Source organism: Onychostruthus taczanowskii, unplaced genomic scaffold, assembly GCF_017590055.1.
Source record: "Onychostruthus taczanowskii isolate IOZ18803 unplaced genomic scaffold, ASM1759005v1 scaffold11, whole genome shotgun sequence".
NCBI lineage: Eukaryota > Metazoa > Chordata > Aves > Passeriformes > Passeridae > Onychostruthus > Onychostruthus taczanowskii.
In genome coordinates, this window is record NW_024497629.1 from 3,322,149 (window position 1) to 3,339,323 (window position 17,175).

Here is a 17,175-nt window from a genome sequence, read left to right on the forward strand (position 1 = left end):
GGAATATGATGTCTTTGCTCTTATCTACATGGAGTGTAGGCTGTCACATTTAATGTCTGGAAAATAATCCTTTGATCATAATTTATTCATGGGGCAGAATTAAGACATATGAAATCTTTGAAAATTTTGCCACTAGTTTCAACAGGAGCAATATCACACACCCACTTGTACTGTAGGTGCAGTCACACAGCAGCAGGAGTACTCAAAGGGACATTGGGCACAGACTCATTAGGGCTCTTTTTTTGCTTACTGTGCTTGTGATCGCTGTTGTCAAAGGTGATTTCTTACTCTCAGCAGCTGTAGCTGGATACTGCTGAGATTTCCATGCCTCTCACTTGCCTATCCTCAGTTGCCTTTGTTCCATTTCAGTTCTTTTGTAATTAAACTCCATAGAGCAACTTCTACTATTCTCTTAATAATCCTGCACAAAGTTAATACTGTAGAAGCCTGATGGTGATTCATGTTTTACCAGGACTCTTCATATGGAGAATCCAATGAGGCTGGATGCAGGACTCCAGTGCATAAGGCTCAGAATCAAATTTATGCTAAGTCAAGTGGAAAGTGGCCTTAAAGTAGACATAAATTTAGTCACACCTCACCTTGGTGCAAATGACATTCAGATCCACATACCTAAGGATGTAATCATTGTACCCAGCACTGTATTTGTCATTACACTGGAGATCATGGTTTGAAATACAAATACATTAACAAAAATGCTGGTCCTTGAATTTTGTTTCCATCCAAGTGGAACTGCCAGGAAGCACTGGAGGCTTGGGGTCTTATAGGTGTACTTCAAATAAAACTGGATAATGTATGTAAAATAAAAAAGGTGCCAGGACATGGAAAAAACATGTGATCACTGTAGAGTATTTTAAACAGATGCAAATTTTACTTGCTATATATATCATCAGGTAGAAGCTGAAAGAAAATAGTAAAAAAATAAGCAAAAGTTAAATAACATAAAATTCAGCTTGTTGTGATCCACCATATTACATTTGACTGCTTTAAAAGGAAGATACCAAAAAACCTTATGGTCAGGAAATATGAACCAGCTTACACAAGAAGGAAGTTTCCTTAGATTTACTGAACTGTTGCTTGGCTTACATTTGTGCCATTTGCAAATAGTGACTTCGTCTGATATCACTAAGGTCAGCATTGCCATACAACTTAATTCCCCTGAAAAAAAATCCAAGTATGACCTTATATTTTGCAACAGTTGGTACCATTGTGGAGCATTGTGAAGTTGTGAGGATTATGCCCAGTTTCACAAGATGGGTCTCAGTGTGCCCTGTATCTTTCATTACCTTGTATCTTGAAAGATGTTAGTGCTATTGAAATGTTTGGAAACAACACATTTCTGAGGTTTTCAGGAAGATTTATATGTATGTTTTTTCTTAGAGAAACCTTCCAGGAAGTATATATCTATATACACTGTTTCATGAAGAGCTGATATAGCTGATACTTCATGCATAGGTCCTGATAGGAGTAGCTAAAACCATGGGATATGTGGTTATATGAATTTGTGTTGTCCTGAAGCCAGCCTGTTGTAGCCTCTGAAGTTCTCTCTTTTATAAATCAGAACGATGGAGATCTGTCTAAGTTGACCACCTTCTTTAAGGTCAGTAATAGTGATGAAGTTTTTTTAGAGGTGAGAAGGGTCTGCATGGGATGTACCTGTGATGAAACAGAAACAAGAGTGGTCTCCTCCTCAAGCTGAATTGAATATCCCAATCTATTAGAATATGCTATAAGTAATTTTAACTATAAAGACATAAAGTTAATTTTGAAAAAAGGAGAGTGCATCAGACACCAAGAGGCAGAGACATCAAAGTAAATGGAAAACAGCACTTGGACAGGAAACAGCCCTCGTCACACAGCCAGCCTGAGCTTAGGATGTGAGTAGCTAATGGAAAGGACTGTAAAGAAAGCTAAGAGAGTACATCTGTTATGGTGGCTGTAGATTTGCACCACATAGATATTGTAAATATCATATATATGTATATTTATATGTATATATGTGTGTGTATATATATGTGTGTGTATATATATATATGTTTATGAATTTTAATTATTATTATTATTATACCTAAACTGTTTATGGTCTTTCCCATAGTTCCCCAAATATTTTTCATCCTGATTTTAAGTATAGCTTCTGTGCCCTCATCATCAGATTATGCCCTCATCTGCCTTCCTTGGAAGCAGTAAAAAATGACCAGAGGTAGAGAGCATATACAGTGCTCCCTATAACACTGTAGACCTTGTTTACATGCTCACAGTAAAATTCATTATGTATTTGAAATCACAAAGGAATTCTCCATCAACACTGATCTCTGTATTTTGTTTCAGTAGCATTTTCTCTAGGCTGAAAAAAAAATCCTTTCGTAGGCTTTTAAAAATATTTTAATTTAATGAATTCCATATTAGAAAAGGGGGCCCATGAGAGTGATAGTGTTGTTAGTTTGCCATCTTCTCATCCTATGCTGTATCATCAGTTTTGGGTGTTTGGATCTTTTTCCAAAGCATCATAAAATATGTCATTGGGTGCTGGAGGATTTCTTACAGCTTGATGGGAAGGAAATACAAAATGGTTGTGGACTGGGTTTAATGATCAATCTTGTGCTGGAGTGCTGAAAAGTTCATCTTATTAACAGAATACTTTGAATTTTAAGTATTTTTTCCATGGTGTTCTCAACTTAACTTTTTTCCCAATTTTTTCTTTTTTTTTTTTGGAGGAAGGGTGAAAGCTTGAAGAATAATGTGTAATTGGTTTTCTCCTCCTGAAGGGATATATTTCTTTCCTGAGCATAACCACTCTGCAGACATTCTGCGAGCTTGCTGTATGACTGAAACATAAATACATTTTTAATTTTTGAATGTGTTAAACATTTACAAGAAAGAAGGAAGAGAGGGGGGGAAAAACCCTCACTTTTTAAGTCAACACATTTGCTTTTCATCATTCATTTAGTCAACATTGTAATATGCAGTCCCAGGACAATGTACTTGCATGAGAAAAGTTGAATATATAAGTAACATCATCAGGATTTATGTTAACTAGTTTTTTACAGCCCCCTGACACAATGTTCTGGTTTGGGAAGTCCAGGCTGTCTGTACATCCATGTAAGGGGGCATTTCTCTTTCTTGCACCTTTCCTGCTGGTAACAGTTCTACAGCTGGGACACTATACCTTGATGCAGCATAAAAATTTGTGCCAATACAGACTCCTGATACCTGCTGTAGCATTTTAGATTTTTCATTTCTTTCCATCACATTTACTTATGTCACTTGTTCCACCTAGAATACTATTGAGTATCCTTTGCAGTTATAGCCCTTAAAAATTTGTGTAAGTATGATTCTCCACCCCATTACCTTTTTGCTCCTATTTTGCTGTACAATTCATGTTTTTTTTCTCTATATATAACTTCTTCCAGATATTTTATCATCTAAGCCCCTTGTTAATTTTAGGCTGTATTTGTGGCTCACTCTTGGTTGAAATCTTTCCATTTAGGATGTAGAGCACAGGATGCAATGTGCATTATCTCCCAGAGGCAGAGCTTCCTCTGGTATTTGTGATGTATTTCCTCACTGTGTGTAATGTGAAGTTGCAGAGCTTCTCTCTTATGGTGCTTTCTGCACTATATCATATTGCAAACTTGCATCTCCCATGTGTCTTTACCACTGTATTACTTGCCAGGATTTTTGCTACTCATTCATGCTTTAGATTATTTTTACTTGGCATATTTAAAAATAATAATAGCTTCTGAGTTTGTTCTGTGAGCTGAATAATTAAAATGCCAAATTTAACTTAACCTCATTATTATACCACCACTTTCCAGTTCAGGAATGGGGTCAATGTGGGTGTTGTTTTGGGCTTTTGTTAGTGGACACATATTTTCTGAACTTCTGCTTAGGAAAATTACCTTAAACATTATAAAACAGACACCCAAGTTGTATCTCAGAAAGGTGGTTTGGCATGTACTGTAGCACCATGTCCATGGAAACTGCAGTCTAGCTACAAAAGAGATAGTGGCAGTGAGTATGAAATACCTGTAGCTTCTTGTCTTGTACTGCCTGTCCGCAATGTGAAGATCAAATCTTCAAAAATTCAGCTGATATCATAATTACTGCATATTTTCAGTTTTTACAGAAGTAAGCAATACATTCTGGTCTTCTTACATTGCCGTGTTAAGAGGCGCCAGTGTATTTACAGTGTTTTCAGTGCTAGAGATCATACACTGCTGTGGATGGGCTCTTTAGAGAACACTTGCTCAGATACTGCTTAATGGTAGCATTTTGTTTCCCTCAAAATATTGTTTAGAAGTGTGCCCTGCTGCTTCTCCCTGGAGGAGGGGTCTCGTTTTGTTCTATATGATGAAGCTCTAGTTAGAAGTTGTAGGTCCTCGGTAATTAGTGGCAAGCAGATAATTCTGCTAGGAAGTGGTTTTAGATCACTTGGTATTTTTTGAGGATCTGTCCATGACTGACTTCAGTTGGGAGTCTTGGGTGATTTAACTCCTATTTCAGGCACCTCAGTTTAGAACCAGTAGTGAACTTGGGTAACACTGAACCAAGATGGACTCTGAAAGGGCAAAGGTTTATTCTCAGTTATTTTCCCACCATTTCATGGTGCAATTTCAGCAGATATCTTTAATATCTGTGTTTGTAAACACATACAGAGTTAGTGATGGGCCGTTCTTTCCTTGCTGAGCATCTGGTGAATGGTCCCTTGATAACAGCGGGGAGATCTTTATATACTTGTCAAGGTTGCCCCACAGTGTGTTTAGAATCTCATGTAGACAAAACCGATTATTAAATATCACTGAAAAGTCCAAGGTATTTCTGACTGATTGAGGTAAGTTTGTTAGGAATTGTATTTAAATTCCTTTTTTGTATAAAACATACCAGGGCCCACCCTGTGGCTCCTGACAGCAAATGGCAAAATACAGCTTAGATTCCAGGCATGAAGCCTTCTGAGACCCAAACTTGATTGCTTCACAGACTTGTATTGTATTTAGAAGATTCCCTGGCCTACACTGTTTTCTAACCTGTGCCCAGATGTCCAGCTGGCTTTGACCAGAATCCTGCCAGAGAACATACTAAAAGGTGTTGATCTTGGAGCCCAGACCCTAGCCCGGTTTCACTTACCAGTACTGAGGTGACAATGCAGACTGGAAAACATGGTTTTATCACATGTTAGGAGATAACATTTTTTGTGCTGGTTTCACCTCTTTCTATTTGCAGAAGACATACAAGGGGAAAAAAAACATACAGTCTAGTCAATAATGAGTGCCTCTGCTCTGATAAAGCTCAGGTTATTGCTGTACTGACAAAGAGAACTGTTTGTCACGCTGCTCTTCTGGCACAGCTCAGCTCTGTGCATGTATGCATGCTTTACTGTATTTATGAATTTGCTCTTTTAGCATAAGATGTCATTAATATTCATGTAACCAAAGTGCTGGATGGACATCTCCAGGTATTGCTGTATTTATTCAGAGAAGAATTAGAAGCATGTACCTGGGTATGTGCACGTGTGTGTGTGCATATGTTGGACTTGGCACATGCCCAAGGCAATGCCAAGGCCTGATGCCTTAGAGGTAAAGGCACTGAAGTTGTCAGGCAAAATTTAAGTTCATGTGGGAAATGGATCTGTGGACTGCTTGCATGCTTTTATGCTCAATCCTTAAAAATTCATTTGATTTTACGTACTCATGTTTTATATCTTTGGCAATATTGTTTGGGTGCAAATGTGTCTATGTAAAAGGAAAATAGCATCCTGACCTTGTAAATCATGTTCATCCTTAGGATCATTTCTCTCTGCTGCTGTCCTGTTGCATTTACACTGCTGTACTCTCACCTGCATGAAAACAATAACTGGGTCATTGTTTGAAGATGGCATCAGGTACTTCTGCTGAAGAGTAATTTCTTCAGACACTGAGAGTTTCTGCCTGTTTGAGTGTCTGTGTGTCCTCCATGTGCCTTCACAGCCCTGCGTGTGTTGATTCCCTTCAAGAACTCAGTCCCTAGCTGGATCCTCATTATGCCTGTGGAATTCTACCAGAAGGTCCTGTGATCAATCCTGGATCCTTGATTCAGTTTGTTCTTAAACTAAGAAAATTCAAATATCCTTAGTGAAGTTGAGCTGACAAATGTGAACATGATGCTCTTGGTGACACTCAAAAAGTCTGTTTTTCTTAGGGAGCAAGAGTTCCTTCAGCTGGTCAGAGAATTTAAGAGTGTTGTTTAGTTTTACCAGCATGCTCACAGAGTTGCATATACTAACTGTACATTTGTTTGGAAAACAAATTCAGCTCTTCAGGGAGCATGTTATGTGCCTCATAGAAGAAGACATTTTCTAGAAAATTTTAAAACTTTCCTTCTGTCACTTAATCTCACAGAAATTATGTAATGAAATTAAGAGTCTGGAAAGAAAAAAATAGAATGCATCTGATGCCAGGACACAAAGGGAAGATTTGGACACTAAGAAACAGGAAATGTAGAAAATTTTGAAGGAAACTTTGAAATCAAATGCACATTCCTCTGTCCTGTCCTGTAGACCCTGTATGTTGGGAGGAGTCCATAGAAGATGTTAACAGAAGATTCTCTTGCGCTGAGCAGTCATTAGTGAACTAAGCCACCATGGCATTAATTGTAACAAAAAATACAAACTTTCCTACAAAATGTTGGTTATTTACAATTTTTTACCATTTTGTTTTACAGAACAGTTTGGTTACCCAGAAAAGTAACCTTCAGTTAGAGCAGAGAATTGTAATTTACAATACAGTTATTTAAAATATTCCTGCTTTTGCAGTCTATATTTTCATGTGGAGTCATCTGACTTCACAAATTTCAGTTTATTTGTCCATAAAAAGTATGCTAAGACTTCTCTGTGGTGCTTAATTCTTATAAAGCATTTTGAAATAACAGTTATAAGATCTTCTGTTAACTGTGTTTGAGATATTTGTTTTCTTACCTCTTTAATATGCCAAACATTTGTTTAGAATTACAGGAGATCCGTAGGGTAAAGTAGAAGAAAATGCAGACAGTATGTTTTGACTTCACACCAGGAGAAAAAAAAAGTGTTTTGTCATTTTTGTCCATTCTTTAGCTCTTTTGCTGTCATGAAATCCTGTGGATTTGTTGATATTGAGCTGTGACAGAGTTCACTGGTACAGAAACCAAATGACATCTTAAACAAACGAAGAAGAAATCATTGAAGATTTTAAAGTAGAACTCTATATTTTATGTATTACATTAATGAGTGAGCAAAGTGAATGGGCAAGCCCAGCAGGTCCTGCTGTGGGGAGAGGACAGCCTAAGCCAACACTATCTGGTTTTTCCTGTGCGTTTTCTTGGAAATCTGCTCGGCACAGCTGTGGCAATAAAGCACAGAATACTTCCCTGATCCTCCTTGTTTTGCCTGCAGGTTTCTGCACACTGAGTAGAAGAAATTGTGTGATTAATGTGCCATTCTGTGTCAAGGGTAGACTGTAGATTACCATTAAGTGCATCATTATGTTATCTTTGAGAAATTTACTAGGTTTCACCTGACAGATAATAGCTTTTCTTCTGCCAACACAACATGGGAATAACAAACTAATACATGGGGTGACCTAATATATATCAAAAGAAGTGCTGCTTTTGACAGAGAAGCAGCTCTTGCTTTTTGAAGGGTTTTGAAGGAATTTTAAATTAAACTTCCTCACTTGTTTTCTTTCCAGAGCTGGCTGTGTGGGTGCAGTGCCATGCTTGAGCACTCATTACTGAGCCCCGGATGGTGCAATGACTCTTGATGTAACACATCACGGATTGTTTCCTTCCTTCTGCCCCCTGATTTGAAGTCTGAGTTCCCTGTAGGATCTGAAATGCATAAATGTTGTGGGATCTGAACCTTGTGATTTTTTTGGTGGTGGTTATGGTATCAACCATTTCTGCCATCCTGGTGATCCAGAACAGGTTCTGCAGCAGGAGCAAGTGCTTTCCAAAAATCTCCCTGCTCAAAAGCCAATGAGAGCCTCCAGCAACCACTGCTTCTGCTATTAAAGCAGAGTGAGCCAGTGATTTATTTCTGAGGAAGTTTAACTTTCTGGTCTTTTCTTCAGTGAACCAGAGTCTTTTTATTTTATGGCTCTGACAGAGATATCTGAGCATATCTGTGTTCTGTCATGGGCAGGGACGGTCTGTTCACTGAGATCCAAGGGACAGGACTGAGAAAGCATGGCTGTAATTAGGGTATTCATCTACTTGGAGCCTCCTCTGAAAAAAAATCTTTGAAATGGCTCTTGCTCTTTTCTGTTGGTCAGCATCTGCCTTTTCCCATCCTGACTGCTTTTCTCTCCTATTTTATTTCTATTAGCAAAATGTCTCTCTGTATTAAGAGCAGGTGGCATGGTATGACAGCCCTCTCCAGGCCCTGGCTGTGTGAGCTCTGAAGGTACTGAGTCTGCAAACAGCATTTCTTCTGTAATCAAAACTGGCTGATTTCAAAAACATTGACCCCCTGTTGTTGGCATTGAAGGACTTAACTGTTCTGAAAATTGAGTCTTCTTTGAGTACTGGTTGTAAGTGGCATCCAGTTTTTAAGCATGATTTTACATTCTCAACACTGTCATTTACCAGTCCCTTAAACAAGTAGTATTACCCACTCAAACTTCTAATTGTAGCTGAAGAATATATTTCAACTCATTCAGTAGAAGGCACTAGTGGAAAATATTACTGTGGGGGTGTTTTTAACTTTATCCAATTTGCATACTTGTAGTGTTTTTATAAGGAAACCATTTAAACATTTTACAAAAATCCTTTGCTGGTGTGGTTGAGACTATTAAATTGTGCAGTGTTAAACAGCAATTTATTGTAAATTTAATGGTTTGGCTTTTTTGTACTCTGTTCTCATTTTAATCAAAACAAAAGAACTTGCAACTTTTACTGCAAATCCTAACCCAAGTTTGGACATAAACTTTGTGCAGTGCAGCTGTGAAGGTACTCAGTTGTCATTTTGTCATCTTGCTTTGGATAGATTTAGATAAAAGCTCAATCGAAAGCCTGGATGTACAGGAATGTATGTATGGAATCTTGCTAGAAGCCTTTTCTTTATTCTTTAATATTTATATGGACCAGTGATCATGGGTAGTGAATCATATTCCCTGGAGATCCTTCCTAAACAAAGCACCTTGGTCAATACCATGCTGTTACGGAATGAGTATTTAATATTCCTTGTTTTGAGAGCTCACTTTCCTGTAAAGTAAGTAGTTTTTCTTCCCTCTGTGTTCTAAAATTTACTGTGCAGGTCATACATTCCTGAAGTTAATGGACTGATTGCTCTAGATACAGAAATATATAAACAGTGTCAAAAGGGAAACTCCCGAAGTCCCCATGCCTTCCTCCTGTGGTGTGTGTTGAAAGAATCAAGAGCAGAACATTCTGGGCTGGTTTGTTCTCTGGATGCATGCTCAGGCCATGCACCATTTCATTCCCTCTCTGATATATACACACTGCTAGACAAGGGAGTAGGAGCTGCCTTGGCACCCACATGAGTTATGTGAAGAGTTTGCAGGTTATGTTAGCTTTTGGTTCTTAAAAAAATGTGGAATTTCTGAGACACCATATCAGATTGTAGTCCCTTGAACCATTCAGGGTTTGAGCCCTGTGAAATGTAGAGTTAAAAATGAATGATGAAATAGAAGCAGCTGCCTTGGTGACTAACCAAAAGAGCATCTATGCCTTGAATAGTGAAGTTTAGTGTAAGTGCTGTCCTGAGTGTTGAAATCTCGCAGTTCAATAGCATGACAAGTGAATAACTGGTAAATAAATTGACCAGTTGTACAAATACTGTTGATTGTCACAATCATCAATAGTGACAATTACACTATACTTTAAGAGTACTTGTACTGTTTTTAGTGGGTTGACCAAAGCAGAGTCAAGGATTGGTGGTACAGCCCTCACCAGGTTCTGGACACAAGGTGTGTTTGCCTTCAGTCAAATCACCAGCCAACTTTCTGTAGCTCTTGGATCCATTCAAGTCTCTGTTTCCAGAGTCTTCTCTTGCTCAGCTCTCTGCCTTTCCATGTGCTTAACAGATAAATATTACTGGACTTTGAATGGGGTGTAGTTTAAACTAGGTGAATCTGAATGTTACTCTCTAATATTGTTAATATTTGTGCATTATATCTAAACCTTTCCACATTATTTAATGGTATTTATGTATCCTTCATAGTTGTGACAATACGTGGTGCTTATGATAGGCAGTGTCCTCTATTTTCAGAATAATTGGTTTTATAATAATTCTGAAAATTTTAACTTGAATATAATTCTGTGCCATCTACCTGATTTCAGCTAGTGTAAACTGTGTATAGATAAATTGAAGGCATTTAAAAAGTAAAAAAACCAAAAACTATTAACTGATGGTGAGCATTTAAATATTATTAATTTCCTTAATTTTACCTGAATAGTTCTACTTCATTTATTTCAAGACACAAATATGACATGCTTTTTTTATCATTATATGTGTCATTATAACAAAATGGGTTAAATCTCATATCTACACTTCTGTTGCAAATAAGCTGAACTAAATCTTTTAAGCAATTTTGCAGCCAAATGCACATTTCAAGATCATGGCTTGGGAATCCAGCAGTAAATTAAGAAATAGTGGATAAATGTTTGAGAAATACAAATTTTACATTTTTCTGTTATTGTCTGCAAAAGGTTTAAAAAAGAAATTAAATAAAATTATCCTCCATCTTTTAAATTTGTGGATCATTACGAAATGCAGGAATGTACAGGACGGGGTAACAGCTTTCTTGGTTTTTGCTTTTTCTGCCAAGGTTTAGCAGCTTTCTCCGTGGTTAGTACAGCCATCCAAGCAACTAATCCTATATCTATAAACTGCAATGTCAAAGGATTAAAGTGTGCCTGGGAACGCAGGTCAAATCTGCTTTAGATCACAACAGTTTGGGTTCAGCTCCTAGCTGAAATATCACAAAACTACCATGTAATTTAGTAAAAGTTTTGCATTCCTACACTTCAGCTGCTGGGTTGCCTTTAATAAAAAGAGGCCCAGGATTGATTTCCCTGAGAAGGTATTTTTCTTTGTCTCAAACCAAAGTAGTATCAGCTGGAAAGCAGAAGGATTTATTAAAATAGTTCTCTATTTTTATATAAATAACTCTTTCAAATTCTGCTTTTAAAATTCTGTAGGAAGTACGGTTTCTGATGAAGGATGCATGACACAGAGGTTTCCCTGCCCTCTCTCTGTCTGGCTGAACACAGTGACTTAAGAGACAGGGGCAGTGGTGACAAGTTCCTGCCTGGCAGAGCCAGTGTGTCTCCTCTAGGACTTTTGCACCTCTCCAGGTGTCTTGGAGTAACAGGTGTGAGGCTCTGAAAGAACAGTAACCAGAACAATGGTTCACCTGGCTTGAAGGTGTTGCTGAGGTTGTCAGTCAACAACCTGTTCCCATAAAAACTGCTACCATTAAAAAAAAAAAGATGAGTCATTTTCAAAGGAGACTCCTTCTGGAGGAAATGGACCCACTTCTTACAGCAGCCTGCTGCCTTCCTGAGCCGGGTTAAAGGTGTGAAGGGAAAGCTTCCCCTCTTCCCACCCTGGTACAGCTCTTGGATTATTATCCATTATTGATTCTTCAGGTAGACAGCAATGAAATTGCAACAAGCAGCCCAAGGACAATCAAGAGAGGCTTCAGGGCCTTGGGACAACTGGTTAAGGAATCAAAAGCACAGATAGTATTTTCTGTCCTTCCAGCTGCAGGGAATGATGAGGGAACAAACAGGAAGAGCCAGCAGATGAACAGCTGACTCTGACCAATTGTTCTCTGAGTATCCAGACATGGACAGTGAGCAGAATGAAGACCCCATAATCTGAAGGGAAATGATTAGTGACCTGCTACCAGCACAGACACACAGTGGCCAGCAGGACGAGGGCAGTGATTGTCACCCTGTACTGCACAGTGTTGAGGCCATGCCTCGAGTGCCGAGTTCAGTTTTGGGCCCCTCATGACAGGAAAGACATTGAGGTACTGGAGTGTGTCCGGAGAAGGACAAGAGAGCTGGGAAGGGCTCTGGAACACAAGTGTGATGAGGAGTGACTGAGGGAGGAGAGTGGAGGAGTTTCAGGGGGACCACATTGCTCTACAACTACCTGAAGGAAGGTTGTAGCCAGGTGGGGATCAGTCTCTTCTTCCAAGGAACAAGTGTTAAGACAAGAGGAAACAGCTTGAAGTTGTGCCAGGGGAGGTTTAGATTGGATATTAGGAAAAATTCCTTCACAGAAAGGGTTGCCAAGCACTTAATAGGCTGCCCAAGGGAAGTGGTTTATTCACCATCCCTGGAGGTATTTAAATTATGTATAGATTTGGCACTTGGGAACATGGTTTATTTGTGAATGTGGCACTGCTAGGCTAACAGTTCTCCAATCTAAAGGATTCTGTGTTTTTGTTATATTTCCTGAATTTTTGCAGTTTGTTCTGTTACAATGCCCAGATTTTGTAAGCATCTCTTGGTGGCATTCCCTGCCTTCCATTGCAGGGCTGCTGGGACCAGAAGTGCTGCACACAGATGTAGTGGCATACATTAGCTGCATCTCATCTGGGAGTAAAGAAAATTATCGTAAAATATATTTTACAAAAATAATAGTCTAATTTGCAACACGTAGAATGATACACACTAAGCAGACATATATAACTATATTTATTGATATTGAGTCACCAAGAAAGCCCAGCTGTTTATACCTTATTATCTGCCAATGCAATATCCAGATCCTCTCTTACTTTTTTTATTGATACTTCTGTTAAGTAAGGCTGTGTCTCTTTGAGGGTTATTCCTGTATAAGTTATTGCAATATTTCCAGAAAAAAGGTGCAGTTATTCTTGTAGAATATTTGCTTGATCTTAGCATTGAAATATGAGTAAATGTATTAACTCACTTTTGATGAGTATGGGTGGGTGTGATTTTAATTAATTTCTTTGTATTTTAAGGCTATAGTGTATTATTATAACAAACTAATTATCACCTTCAGAATGTCTGTTTCATTATAAGATCTAAAAATCAATATTTTATGCCAGTGTACCCACTGTAGTGAAGAGGCTGTATGCTTTTTGTTCTGACCAAGTTTACCTGAATTGAGCTGCAAATTGAAAACCCTGTGTGTTGTCAGTTTTTAAAGTTACCATCACAGCAGCTGACATTTTTATATTTCTTTGGTTGGTTTGCTTAGAGAAAGTAGTTTACCAGGTGAAATGAAGAGCAGTGTACTTTTCCTGACATAAAAAGCCCGCCGGGACTGAGCGGAGGGCTCCTGCCTGCTGCCCTCTGCTGGGGTTACTCCTGCTGGTGCTTCCGAAGGCCACTCACCTCCTGAGTTTCTTATCATAAAACATAATTTTGTAACCGTGTACTTGTTTGCTTCATGTCTTAAACATTTGAATCTGAGCACATCACACAGCCTTTGGGGCAGTGTGCCTGGAATCTCAGCGTCATTGCGATGGGGACTCACTGCGAGCGTGGCCCTGCAGGCTGGGCTGTGCTGCTGTGGCCCCGCTGACCTGACCGTGCTTTCCCTGCTCCGGCAGGTGCTGCGCTCCGTGCTGCTCTTCCCGACCATCGAGCGCATGGCTCAGTCCCCGCAGGGGAAGCTCATGACCCCGCTGCTGTGCAAGCTGCGCTACGCTCTCTACATGCCCGTGTACCTGCTGTCCTTCCTGCCCGAGGGAGTCAAGGCCTCCCTGGTGAGGTTTGCGCTGCGGGGGATGAAGACCTGTGATGAGTCTTCAATAACAACCTCTATAAATCTCTTCAGTGTCGACTGCATTGGTGAGTGTGTTAAACCATCTTTGGGATTTTTGTAAATGTTGATTTAGTTTTTTAATATTAAAGTATGAGTTTTGAGGAATAACGGATCTGGTCTTTTCTAAAATTAAGACCATGGGCATGGGAAAATCTCATATGAGTAAATTTTAAAAAAATCTTAAAAGCAAAATAACAAAATATTTTCACAAAATATATATTTCTTAAGCAAACTGACCTATACTACTGACATGATTTCTCATGTGATTAAAACACTCTTTTTACAATCTACTTTACGTGACTTACGTCTGCTTACTTTTTGCATTTCATTCATAATGGATGGTGAATGTAAATCAGTGATCAGTTTCACAAAGAGTTCTTTGCATCTGTTTTTATTAAGCTGTTTTAGCCAGCTGTATAGACTCTGTCATCTGAATTGGAATATTGGTAAATTCAGAAAAGGACCTTCAGCCTACAAAGACACATAGAAGTTACTTTATGCACTGAATTTCACCACTTTTTTGGGCATAAAGAGAAAGATTAACGCTCCTCCAGTGCATATTGTACATATACTTTGCACATTCTAACAAGAGAAACAACTTTAAGAAGCAGAATAATTTCAGATATATTATGTTAAGTTTAGAATGAAAACCAGAACGTGAATTCTGCTATACTCCAGGTATTTTGGTAAGTTAACAGTTTAAAACAATTTGGAATGGAATTGACATGCTAACACAGTAATAATAGCAAGAAGGAAGTTTTGATTGCATTAATAGTAGTAAAAACACATTCCTACATTTCCAGTTGGGCTCTGTCTTCTATCAGTTAAATTTTACTTACTAATCATCCAAACAGATGTGCCAGAGCAACTGGAATTGCAGTGAGGGGCTGTGCCTTTCATGGATCTGTGCCTCTGTGTGGGAGGCTCACTGTAGGATGGTGCACAGACCAAAAGCAGGATGGGTTTGTGCTGCCAGCCTGGACAGCCCCACTTTTGTTGTATAGACTGGACATAATGACAATCACTCCCTTGCAGTGCTCTGTCCCTGACAAAAGCAGGCTCCTGGTTGATAATACACATTTCTGATTGAGCTCCTATAGTTTGTTGCTTGAGTTCCTATTAATTGATGACAGTTTCGTGTTGACCAAGGAGAAAGCAAGCATGCAGTCATACCTACACAAGGCATTCAAGTGTCTTCCTTTGATAGTTTTGTCTCAGAAAAAGGTATGTGAGGTCTGTGAGGTCACATCTCCACAAGCCAGGAATCCTTCTCTGGTCCCCACAGATAAACTTTTACCTCTAAAATACAGGTTATACACAGCCAGAGTTGTATTGGAAATGGTCCTTGGCCTGTGTTAACCTCCAAAAAAGCATGGCCAGCCATTGTTTGTGTGTGTTGTTTGGCCCAGGCCACATGGTAGCGACAGGAATAATTTAACAGAACGGATTTTGTGTTCTGCTGTTGGAGGCTGACCCTCTGAGCTCTTTAGTCCCCAGGTGAATGATCCAGGTTCATGTATGCCTGTCAGCCTGTTGTAATTTCCTCTGTGTACCATTGTCTGACCTGTGTCCTGGCTGTAAGGTAATTAAGGCAAGAAACCAGGCTGAAGGCTCTTCAGTCATGGGATGAGTTCTCTGTCTATGTTCGGTTTGCTGCCTGAATTAATTCTACCAGAATGAAAACCCCTGGGAACCAATGTCTTGTAAAACTTGCATAAATAGGCCTTGTTGATGCAACTAGTTCTTTTGGGCTTGCGATAGCATCTCTCTCAAGCAGAATTCCCCTTTGGTTTGCATCTTTGGAAACTGATGGTGTTTTACAGCCCAGTGACTCAGGACCACATGCGTGGATTAATAATCTTTGAGCATGCGGATATTGCCTGTTAACCTTCTCTTTTATTGTTTGAGGACAATAGAAAATGTTACCATTCAGCAAAAATTTGCTAAATCTAGCACAACAACTGAGTGTGTCTTATGAGACTGCTCATCTGTGAGTTGCTGAAGCCTCTGAATTTGTGGTAGATGCTTTTCTAAACATTTCCTTTTCCTCTAATAAATTACTAGATATAGTTCAGAAACATTCAGCAAATGAGGTTGTTTCTTCTCTCCAGGAAGGTTGCATGTCAACTAATTAAAAATATACATATTGCCTTTGGCATGTAACTCCGTTGCATTACTGTAATTGTAATAAAAGCTGTGATTAAGGGCAGAAAAGATGGTAAAAGTTTCCTTAAATCTAATACATCCGTTAAAACAAACCAACCTGCCAGGGATTTGTTACCACATCCAAAGCTTAGTCACAACAATGTTTTCTCTCTTCTGAAAGGAAATGAGATTTGAAAATGTAATTAGAACAAAACTCTAAGACCAAGTGCTTCTCCCATTGACATGGAGAGTGAAAAGCTTCATTCAGTTGTGGCAGGATCAGGCCCTTGGCTGAAAGGAAGAATTACATTACCTATTATTGTCCCACTGTTCCAAATTATGTTTGTTCCTCCATCTTATCCAAATACGTCTTTCTGTTGTTCTGACTCCATAGATGATGATATATGGAAGCCCCAGTTACACAGCTAGAGGAATTGTGATGACACTGTCCAGAAAGGGAACATAATATAATGTCTTGTCCCAAAGAGGAAACAGCACAGAAGGAGAAGAGACAGCAGGGACTGTAAAGAAGATGGATTATAAGGAAGGATGGGAACATACAGTGTATAAATAATAAAGGACCTATAAGAAACAGGCAAAAAGGGCTGAAGGGCCTTTGCTTACCTGGTTTAACTTCTAGCAAAGATACCTTAGGGCAGAAAAAGCATTACAATGAACAAACAAGCATTTGGGTACTTGTATTTATGAACTTAGGAGATGAATAGACAAAAATATTGAACATTAGTGACCCTGACTTATCTGAAACATTGTCACTCTGTTTATTCAGGCTAGCAAAACAAGGCTACCCCTATCTAACACAGCGGTGGTAGTTCTACAAATCATGTATAGTCCTGCACTGCTGGAATACTTTGGCACTCCAGTGCCCTGAAATTTGTAAACATTTTTTCGGTGACAGATGCCAGTAGCAGACTTACAGTGACAGTAAACCATTCTATCTACATGGGACAGGATTTATTGTCCAGCCATTTGACTGGCAAACTTCCTCCATTTGTTTCTGTAAAATTTCCACAAAAGCACAGACATTACATAATGGGTAAACACTGCACAGCTTTTTCAAGAGGCAGGCTCACAGGTCAGAGGTTAATGTCTGGATGACAGGGAAGATACAGATAAGCACAATAGCAAGAAAAACCTCTTACTGGCCCAAATGAGGTGGGTCCTTTGTGATCTTGAACCTGTGACTTCCCTGGAGGAATCTCCCTGTTTGTTTAACCTGG

General features: G+C 39.0%; 1 protein-coding gene across 1 annotated transcript in view; it reads left to right on the top strand.

The window, feature by feature from the left end:
* Positions 1-17,175, top strand: part of LDAH (lipid droplet associated hydrolase) — a 109,682-nt gene that overhangs the window by 58,328 nt on the left and 34,179 nt on the right. Inside the window, exon 5 of the mRNA XM_041421902.1 lies at positions 13,578-13,818. Within this exon, the coding sequence (XP_041277836.1) occupies positions 13,578-13,818 (241 nt within the window). The remainder of the gene's footprint in view (positions 1-13,577; positions 13,819-17,175) is intronic.